We start from the raw sequence: 10,220 nt of genomic DNA on the forward strand, positions 1-10,220 counted from the left end.
AGAGTGGTGGGTGGTCAGAGGAGTGGATGGGTGAGTGAATGAATGGATGAAAGCAGCACCCCCATGGGGAGGCTTCCTGGAGGCCACCCTGAATCCTCCTTGCAGGTGGTGACCTTGGCTTGTGCCCTTGACCTTCAGCTTCCATAGCAGGTGCACAGCGTGGACCTGGGGACCTGGCTGAAGGACAGGTGTCCCCGTGACCTTGTGCCCATGCAGAGGTGACCCTGAGAGTTGGAGGGCACCCCCAGCCTGCCCTCAGGGGTGTCCTCCTGACCAAGACGAGAGATTTCCGTGAAAGCATGGGGGCCCATCTGAGCCCCAGTGCCCATGACCTCTGAAGGTTCCTGCCCCGAATGGCCCTTAGTCCCCAGCCCAGCCAGGGCCATTCTGACTTCTTGGAGGTGGCCTCAGTTACCCCTGTCTCCTACCCCTGCTGCTCCCTCCTTTGGCTACAAGCCTCCCATTCAACTCCCCGTTTTCGCCAGGGTCAAGTCTGACCTTGAGCCTGGCACCCGGCGCCGTCGGGACCACCCCTCCTAAGGCGCTATCTTCCCTCAGTCCCTCCCACACAGTAAACTGGGGAGCCAATGATGGGCGGGTGACTGGTCGCTGTGAATCACTGTCAGTCAGCTAATCAGAAATCAAAGGGCAGCAGATAGGATATGGGTGTGACTGCAGGTTGTGGCCTCTGGTGACCGCCGCCTTCAAACCTGGCGCCTGTCTTTATTGGCCCCCAGTCACCTGCGCTGCCAGTTGTGTGTGCTTAGCAGGCGCACCCTGGTGCACGCCGCAAGGGCAGGCCCGCGGTCTGGCCCCTGCGGGGCAGGGGGACGCTCAAGGACACCGGCCACGGGCCGTGCCGCTTCTGTGTGCTGGGCACAGACAGTGATGCCACAGGAGAAGCCCGGTGCTGACGTGGCGCTGACCTGGAATAGCTCATGCTAAGGGAGGGTGAGGAGGAGGACGATCCTGTCCTATAACATACTTTCTAACTTTTGAATTTGTACTTTAGTAAGCCCAAGCCCAGAATGCATGTGGGCTCTTTCCTTTTTAATACTTTCATGAAATCTTCCTTAATTTGGGCCTTTGAGTCACAGAGGGATGTCAGTAAGGCAATTCATGGTCATTTCTACACATTCTTCCCCACTAGGTGTACCTTGGCCGGTAGATTTTCTGTTCTCCCAAATTGAACTGATTAAAAACTCTTCTGACCTTTAGCGTTACTTTTCTACAATGGAGGTTTAATTGACATGACGTGATCGTAGTGTCTGGTGTGCAACAAAGTGGATCGGTATTAGTATATATTGCAAAATGGTACCCACGGTAAGTTTGGTTAATATAAGTCCCCATCCGTACGTCACCATCCGTCACCCATCTATCCTAGCCAGAATCAATTTCAAGTTCATCTGCTAGATGATGTCGTTGTGATGTTCGACTTCGGTTTCCAGGGCGTAACAGGCTCATGCTTGGTGGCACTGAATGAAATGATGTCATTAAAAGGCGTTGGGGCACCTTTATAAATGGTTGCTCGTAGAGCGTTAAAAACCAAGCCTGAAATTCATCCAACTGTGGTTATTTAGATTTGCAGATTAAATGCCTTCTGGGTGCATAAGTTGAGTGAGAAAGCAGTTGAACCAAAATTTTGGCAGGTAAGCATTTTTTCATCTATCTTAGTTGTAAAAATGAGACTGTGTTGGTTGATTTTAAAATCTAGCAACTCCAGGGGCGTCTGGGTGGCTCAGTCGGTTAAACATCCGACTTCGGCTCAGGTCATGATCTCATGGTTTGTGAGTTTGAGCCCCGCGTGGGGCTGTGTGCTGACCGCTCAGAGCCTGGAGGCTGCTTCAGATGCTGTGTCTTCCTCTCTCTCTCCTCCTTCCCTACTCACATTCTCTCTCTCTCTCTCAAAAATAAATGAACATTAAAAAAAAATTTTTTTTAAATCTGGCAACTCCAGGGTGGAAATGAATTTACTTATCCTATGTGTTATGACTCTAATACAGAGTATTCATTTGAAAATCAAAGAAACTTTTAAACTTTTCAAAAGTATAAAATGTAAAAGCTTTATTTACTGACTTGAAGATTTTAAAATTACATGCACAACATGACTAACCTTTCCGGAAGCAGAGGAGGGGTGGGGGGAGGAGGTGGGGACCAACAGCAGTTCCCGGCAGACAGACGCACTGCTCAGCCCCCCTGGGCTGATGGCTCGAGGGGCCAGGAGCCAGCAGGAGCCAGGTGAATGAAGAACTGTCCCCAGGGAGGCTCAGCCCAGCTGTGAAGAGTGAGGCCTGGGTCCCGTGTGAATGCCAGAGGTCACTTGGCTCTGTGTCCCTGGATGGTGGCTCAGGTAGGAGACTGAGCAAGGAACATTTAGCGTCAGGGCCTGGGCCGTGAGGCGGGAACTGAAGTCCCTGCCGGCTGGTTTCTCCCGAGGGCTGTGGCTGTCCGTGTGCACCTGTCTGGGGCGTCACGGGCGCTCAGCCGTGTTTGGGCTGAATCAACAAGTGGACAGACAGTGGCACTAGCCAGCATGGCCCCTCTTTGTCATCCTGTGCCCCACTGCTGCTGGGGCTCGGGGGCACTGGGCAGTGTCTGCACCCAAGTGCTCTGCATTCTTGTCCCCCTCCTCTGCCCCCCACTCTCCGGCCAGGCGTCCGGGGAGCCCGAGGCCCGGGGTCTCCGCTGGCCTGCCGGTCACGCGGACCTCCCCTTCCTGCTTCTGGGCACGGACGGAGATGTTGTTTCTGGTTTCCAAGTTGTCATGTGATTTCCTGGAAATGTGGGGTTCGCATGCCGGGAACTTCCCGGGGCTGGATTGGGGTGAAGTGGGGATTGCTTGACGGGGGGAGCATCACACTCAGCCAGGGGGCGGGTCCCCGTCTGTGGGAAGGACAAATCAAACCTCCAGATTCCTTACCAGCTACCTTTGTGAATAGACTTTGGGCGGCAGGCCGGGTGGGCTCACACCTTCTCTGTGAGGAAGAGAGAGAAGGTTCCTGGCCACCCTGAGTTTGAGGGAGACCAAGAACCAGGGGAGCTGCCCCAAAGTCCCCGTCTCCTCCGACCAAGGGGGCCCCCAGCGCTGCCTCAACACCCGCCCAGGAATGAGGAGTTAGAAATGGGTCCGTATTGATGCAAACAGTTTCCTTTATATTCGTCCCTCTGGAGCCCCCCTGAGCTGGGGGCAGGGGAGGAAAGCATGTGGAGTCAGCTTCTCAGGACTCGTGGAGGTGGGTAGTGATGCTGCCGTGCCCGTCAGCAGGTGAAGAAACTGGCCCAGAGTGGTTGCTGGCAAGCCTGTGGTCACACAGCAGCAGAGCGGGTCAGGGAGCACCCTGGCGCGTCTGTGTGTCCTCTGCGGGTCCAGCCTCTCGGGGTGCGGTGTTCCGGGCCACAGCGCACAGCAGGGCGTGTGCAGGGTTGCCAAGTGTCACCGGCTGCAGGTCAGAGGCCTGTGGGGACATGGGAAAGAAATACCGGCGGGCAGCGGACATGGGTCCCGTCCTCACAGCTGCCTGGGGCAATGCACGGGTTTGGGGCCACGGTGGCGGTAGGGCAGATTCCCTTCCCAGAGCCTCGATTTACCTCCGAGAGATCGCGTCCCCCAGAACCGGCCTGTCTGGGGGGCGGAGAATGTCCAGCCATATCTGGCCTGTTGAGACTGGCTGCCAGGCCTGGACGGGGACCTAGGTTTTCCTCTGTGGAAAAGGAAAAGTCCCTCTGAGATCTGTCAGATTGTCGGGAGTGGGGAGCGCAGTGAAAGGCAGGGGGCGTCCCCACAGCCCTGGTTCAGGGAAGGAACTGAGGGTTCCCATCCTGGCTCCATGGGTCTGGCCGATTTGCCCAGAAACTAGCTGATTCCGGGGGTGTCCTTGTACTTGGAGGCAAGTGTCAATGCAGAGAGGCTGGTGGGGACTGGAGGCCAATGGAGGCTGCTCGCTCGGCGCCCCCGCCAGGCCTCCAGGGCAGCCCGGACAAGATTTGGTGGTTGCGAGCTTGTGTGCCCTGGGTCTGCTCCGTGGGGACCGTGAGCACTGACTGGAGGCCGGGGTGCTCGGGGTTTAGGATGCTGGGGGGCTCGGCCTCAGGCAGGCTGTGGGTGCCATAAAGGCTCCCCGAGGCCCCCCATAGCTCCCTTCCCCTGGGCCATCTCCCTGCAGAGGCAAGAACACGTGTCCGTTTCCTGGTCAGAGGGTTGCTGCTCCGTCCGGCCCTTCCTGCAGATGGACCCTCCCTGGGGGCGGGGGGAGTTCTGCCATCACCTGATGAAGGATGTGCTTCCTGCCAGTCGGGGTGGAAGCCGGGAAGAGGCGCCCAGTGGGGTTTGCTTCTTCCCTTTAGGTTTGCATTTGAGGCCGTGGCGCTCCCTGGGCAGGAGCCCACAACCTCAGAGCCTGGCGTCCGTGGGGCTCAGGGGTCTGTGCAGCTCCCCGCCTCACCCACCCCTCCTCTGTCCTCCGGTCCCATCCTCACCCCAGTCCCCCACGTGGAGGCAGGAGGAAGGCGTGTGCTTGCGTGGGGGGCAGCGGCGCTGCACCTGCCCTCCTGAGCAGGATGGGGGCGGAGCACACGCCCCCACCTCCGAGGTCGCTTTTGTAGAGAGAGCGCCTTTTCTGAATGTTTTCGAGGGCGGGTCGGACGCGCACGAACGGGGCAGTGAGAACAGGTGCTCGCTCTGTCCGCATCACCGACGCCTTGGTGCTGAGGGCGTCAGAGGTCACCCCCGTGCTTCTGGAAGAAGGCGCCAGATGTGGGAGCAGGTGTGGAGACACTTCGGTTAGTGGGGCCCTTGGCCTCCACTGGGGACTCCCCGCAGCAGCGTTACTGGGCCCCTGCTGTGACTTTCTCAGAAAGGTGGGTGTGAAGGGCAGAGTTTGGGGAAGGAGCCCCTGACAGTTCTGTGCCTTCCCGAGTGGCTCACACCTCCCGCTTTGAGCATCGTCCTGGGTCGGGCTCCGAACAGGCAGCACGCCAGTATGATCCTGTCCCGAGTCCAGGGGTCATGCCTGTGCTGTTTGGGGGACACTGCAAGCCAGCTCTCTGGCTCTCCACGCATCCCGGGACGTCCTGGAACTCCGTTTCCCCTTTGGTCCAGTGGCCCGTCTCCCCCTTCTGGCAGTGATTGGGGACCAGCCCTGTCACCGGCAGTGAGAGGGACATGTGGGGCTTCCTTGGTGTTGCCGAGTCAGGAAGAAGACTGGGGCTAGCTCCCCTCAGGGCCCGCTGGGTCCTGTCACCCTCCTGGGGCCAGGACAGAGCAGAGGGAGCAGGGAAAGGAGGAGGAGAGCCTCCTGAGAGCCAGCAGGGGCCCAGCGTGGCCGGTGTCCTGGCCTCCGCACAAGGGGAGAGGCTGTGCCTGGAGGTCTCTGCACACAAAGGCCACCAGCCACCTGCTGGCCTCAGAAAACCCTGGAACTGCAGTCTTTTCTGTCACCTGAGGCCAGGTGCTTTGACAGTGCTGTAGGTGGCTCTTGGAGACTGCCTGGCATCAGGGTCATCAAGCCAGGGACCAGCTGAGTGTGGACCTGCTTGGGTGCCTGGCCTCTGACAGTCTCGTGTTGCTGGGAAGGGGGCGAAGATAGGAGCCGTCTGCCTGCCGTGCTTGGCGAGCCCTCCGCGGATGCCCGGGCACAGCCAGCTCCTGGGCGCCGCGGATCTGGGGCCCTGCGCCCTCATCCGTGCCGTCCAGCCGAGCTCTCGTGGGGACAGGTCCCACCGAAGGCTGGGTCCCTCCAATCCTGTGACGGGGGCACGGCCAGGCTTCTCTGTGGCCGGCTGACCCTGTTCCCTGTTACAGTGACACAGTGCAGCTACCTCCAAGGAGTGACCGTGACAGATGGCGGGTGATGGTTTTCCTCCTCAAGTTCCCACGACGTGTAGAACCTGAAACGTACATGTATGCCTCACCCCCCGGTTAGCACCCCCTCTGAGCACGTCCCACTGCCATCCCCCCTTGTCCTTCTAGACGGTGAGGTGCCTCGAGACCATGTGGGCGCCTTCTCAGACCTGCCATGTGCTCCCTTGTTTCTCAGCAGGACTGCTGGGTTCTGACTTTATTCCCAGGGTTATAATCCAATGTCAGCCCTGTTTGCCTGGATGTTCAAGCTGTGTCTGGTCCTGTCAGCCTCTGCGGGGCTGTTCCGGTGTCCTCCAGACACGGCCGTCATTCTGTGAGCATTCCCTCACTTTCTGGCAAAAAAGGCCCAGAATGAAAACAAGATGTCGTAGGTTTGTTTGTATCGTCCCTCACACCTGAAATCAGCCATGTCTACCAGGGGCCCTGGTTTCTTTTACCAGGAAACAGGATTATTCTATTCTGTTCTGTTCTATCCCATCCTATCCTGTTTCTATTCCATTCTATTCTGTTCTGTTCTATTCTATTCTACTCTATTTTATTTTCTACTTTATAATACTTCATTTCATTTTATTTTTGAAGTTTACTTATTTTGAGAGAGAGGGAGATCACTAGCTCGGGAGGGGCAGAGAGAGAGAGAGAATCCCAAGCAGATTCTGAGCTGTCAGTGCTGAGCCCGATGTGGGGCTTGAATTCACGAACCGTGAGATCACAACCTGAGCTGAAACCCCAAATCAGATACTTATCTGAGTGAGCCACCCGGTGCCTCGGAAATAGGGTTAAAGCGAGTCCTGGGTGCTGGCTGTGGCCTCTGCTGTTGGGGGCCGCTTCCCCGCCTTGCCGTGGACAGAGCTGGGGTGTGGGGTGATGCACGCACGGGTGTGGAAGTGGGCACGCGTGTGTGCGCATGCACACTGATGTCAGTTTTCGTTTCTGTCCGTACCTTTGTCTCCATGGAAAGCACAGGCCGCACCAGCGTCCTATTCAGGCCTGCGACGTGGCGTTTCCTGAAACTCTTTCCTAGTCCCTTTTGGTGAGGGATGGGCTCTGCTTCTCCTGCCCCCCTCCCCCCCCTGCCATGCCTCCCTGGTCCGTCCTCCTGTGTCCTCCGCTCCCCACACCCCTCCCCTCTGACCCGTCTCCCTCTGCCTGCACTGTAAACGGCTGCAGCAGGGGGCTCCCCGGACCCCCAATCATGCAGCTCCCGTCCTCCCACCGACGCTGGGGTCAGGCCCCCTCTGTGCCACTGTGTCCTGGGACCAGGCTCTCCACCCCCCACATTGGTGCTCGCCCCCTGGCCCAACCTTACTACCACCCAGGCCCATTCAGTTCTGAGACGCCGTGTGCGTTTTCCTACTCTTTCCTGTTTGGGAGACATCTGATGTTCCCGCTAGTGGACCCACCACCCCTCGTGCACCTGTGGGGGTGTCTCCGCCATCAGGGGCGTGGTTCTCCCAGCCACGCCAGGCATAGGGTGGCTCTGTCGGTGTGTCTGGATGGCTCTGTGAGCGTGTGGGGGCAGGGATATGTGGGGAGCAGCCTGCACTCCCACCTTCCCCTAGGGAACCCCGATCCTATGTCGGCTCCGGCCTCGTCCCGGGCTCCCGTCCCGTCTGGTCTCGGCTTCCGACCCGGTGCCCAGGGTGCAGCTTGCCCTCGTGGTCTGGACCCCGGAGCCCCTGAGGTCCGTCCTATGCAGGCTGGGCTGTGGGGGAGAGCCCCGGGGGTCAGGACCCGGCCAGGCTCCTGGGTTCCCCAGGCACCCCCAGACTCAGCTGCTTCAGCTTGTTGCCAAAGGTGCGGGGGCGGATGGTGAGCTGGGACGGACCTTGAGCAGCCGGCCTTGACATCATGGAAAATACAGTGAATCGGGTTTTTTTCATTCCTGCCCTGCGTTTATTGCCCCCACTTGTGTCGTGTGGAAAACCCCAGATGAAGGTTAGATCTTGCGGGCCGAGGCACAGATGGCCATGCTGGAGTCGGCCCAAGGATGCGGGGCGGTGGGTGTGGGGCCGTGAGCCGTCAGGGAGGCCACGTGGGAGACGGGCCCTGCGCTGGGCCCAGAAAGTTCGCAGTTTTCACTCAACAAGGGGGAATCGGAAAACTCTGGGGCGCCCTGAGTGAGGCCCCAGCACCCGCCAGGGCACAGAGTCCAGGAGCCCCACAGGTCTGCGGTCGCTGCAGGACGGCCGGGGGAAGGGGGGTGGAGCAGTGGCCAGCCAGCAGCATGGGGAGCAGGGCAGGGCCCCCAGTGTTGTGTGGGGGGAGCTCACTTGGGCTTTCGTGTTCTGGATTGGACCCAAAGCCCCCGGTCTCACCTGATGATTCTCACCTGTCGCTTGTCACGAGTGATATGTACCACGTGCATCCGATCCACGAAGAGTTATAAAGTGTGATTTCCTGAAGGATGTACCTTTCAAATAAGAAGAGTTTTGGTGTGTCCCCATGAATGCAAGAGTGTTTTGCGATCTGCAGGCCTGGGCACTGGAATTCCTATGCACTTGACACTCATTTGCAGTGGGGTCCTCCAGGTCAGGCCCAGAGCCCGGCCTCTAGGTCAGGGAGCCTCACCACGTTGAGGGGCACCTGCTGTTGGCTAGCCACTGCAGCGTGCGCCCCCAGAATGCAGAATGATGGGCTTCCGGCTCAACGCCTAGACACTGGTCTGCACCCCATCTTGTGTTAGATGTCGGGGAATCAGAAACAATGGCATCTCAGGTCCCCTGTCCCTCAGTGGGCGAGAGGGATGTGTAGTACAAACAGGAGAGAGAGAGGCATCTGGGTGGCTCAGTCTGTTATGCGTCTAACTTCAGCTCAGGTCATGATCTCGCGGTTCAGGAGCCTGAGTAGGGCTCTGTGCTGACAGCTCGGAGCCTGGAGCCTGCTTCGGATTCAGTGTCTTCCTCTCTCTTTCAAAAATAAACAAACACTGAAAAAAAATTAAAAAGAAACAGGACTGAGAAATGTCTGCAAAACACTCGAGTCTGAATGCGCCCCAGAGAATTGAATAGTGAATGAAATCTCGGAAATGATGAATGAATGAAGAGAGGCTTAAATTGAGGAATAAACGAGTCTCTGCATCTGAATGGCGTGATGCTGGTGTGTGTGTGTGTCTGTGGCTGTAGTTGACGCTTTGCTGTTTCTCTGCAAATACGGGAACATGGATGTTCAGTGCCGGAACCAGAGAGGTTAATTCTGGCCTTGAATCCGTGGCTGGAATTCGCACATGTGTTAGCCATAAAGGCCTTGTTCTAGCCCCCCCCACCCGGCCCCCCCGCCAGCGCTAAGACATTGGAGTTGCTCTCGGAATCAGAGATGTGAAACAGTGTTAGAACTACGTGGGGCTGAGCTGTGGTGCGTGGGGGGCGGGTAGGGCCGAGCACAGAGGCAGGCCAGTGAGCTGAGAGCCGCTGTGGCTGCCGTGTCCCCTCAGTCCCGTGGAGGGTCTGGCCAGCTTAGGAAGAGAACTGTTTCTGTCCGGGCATCCAGTCGCGCTATGGGCTGCCCTTCGGGCTAAGTGACTGTTTCACTTTCCAGGTGTCTAGCTTCCTCTTCCTGTGACTCTCTGCCCTGACCCTCCGGGTCATCTTCACCTCCCATGCCTGGGGTTTTAAATTTCCTCTGGAAAACGGGATGTGATTGCCCAGCAGCTGGACCATCCTGAGGATGGTGAGGTGGGGAAGAGAGCGGGGATGGATCCCAGCCCCCCCCCTTTGGGAGGAGCNTGCTGGAACCCACACATGGTCCTCAGCCATCGCTAGGGAGAAGGGCTCCCTGCTTCCTCCGTTGAAGAGGCACGTTGGAAAGAGCCTTTCTGCATTGGGATTTTCCTTTTTTCCACCCCAAACCCACTGTTGGCTAGCTGCGCCGATTGCCAGGGGTCCTGAGCATTACAGATGCAGGTTTAGCGAACCATACTTCGGATCTTAACGACCTGGAAGCCTATGAACCGGCGGGTTTGCTGTGAAGCCCCCTGGGTTGGCATTCTTGGAGAGGTCTGAAATCCTAGTCGAACTGACCCGCAGCCAAAGGCAGGTAATCAAGTCTGATGGCAGCGGAAGGTTTGCCCCCCAGCCCTGCCCCGGGAGGCGTTTCTTCCCCACTTTGCCTGCTTTTGGCTGAGAAGCCTTTTGCCTGCTCTCTGGAGCTGCGGTCTGGGGCGGGGGAGGGAGGGCTAATTCGTGTCAGATGGAGGGGCGCCCGGGGGACCGTGCGCTCGCTCGCCTGGCTTTTGTTCCCGGCGTCTGACTCCTGACGGTAGAGTGGACGTGGAAGTGCCGGCTGCGTCCTTTCGGGGCGCCGGGGTCCAACTTTTCCTAGGACTTGCAGGCGCAGGGGCCCCGGAGGCATCCCAGCCTGGCAC

General features: G+C 58.3%; 1 protein-coding gene across 1 annotated transcript in view; it reads left to right on the plus strand.

Annotated features, from left to right (window-relative positions):
* The first annotated feature begins 2,306 nt into the window (after positions 1-2,306).
* Positions 2,307-10,220, plus strand: part of TNS3 (tensin 3) — a 172,646-nt gene continuing 164,732 nt past the window's right edge. Inside the window, 1 exon segment of the mRNA XM_077765786.1 lies at positions 2,307-2,350. Coding sequence (XP_077621912.1) covers positions 2,339-2,350 — 12 coding nt within the window. The 5' untranslated portion in view covers positions 2,307-2,338.

Source organism: Crocuta crocuta, unplaced genomic scaffold, assembly GCF_008692635.1.
Source record: "Crocuta crocuta isolate KB4526 unplaced genomic scaffold, BGI_CrCroc_1.0 scaffold751, whole genome shotgun sequence".
Taxonomy (NCBI): domain Eukaryota; kingdom Metazoa; phylum Chordata; class Mammalia; order Carnivora; family Hyaenidae; genus Crocuta; species Crocuta crocuta.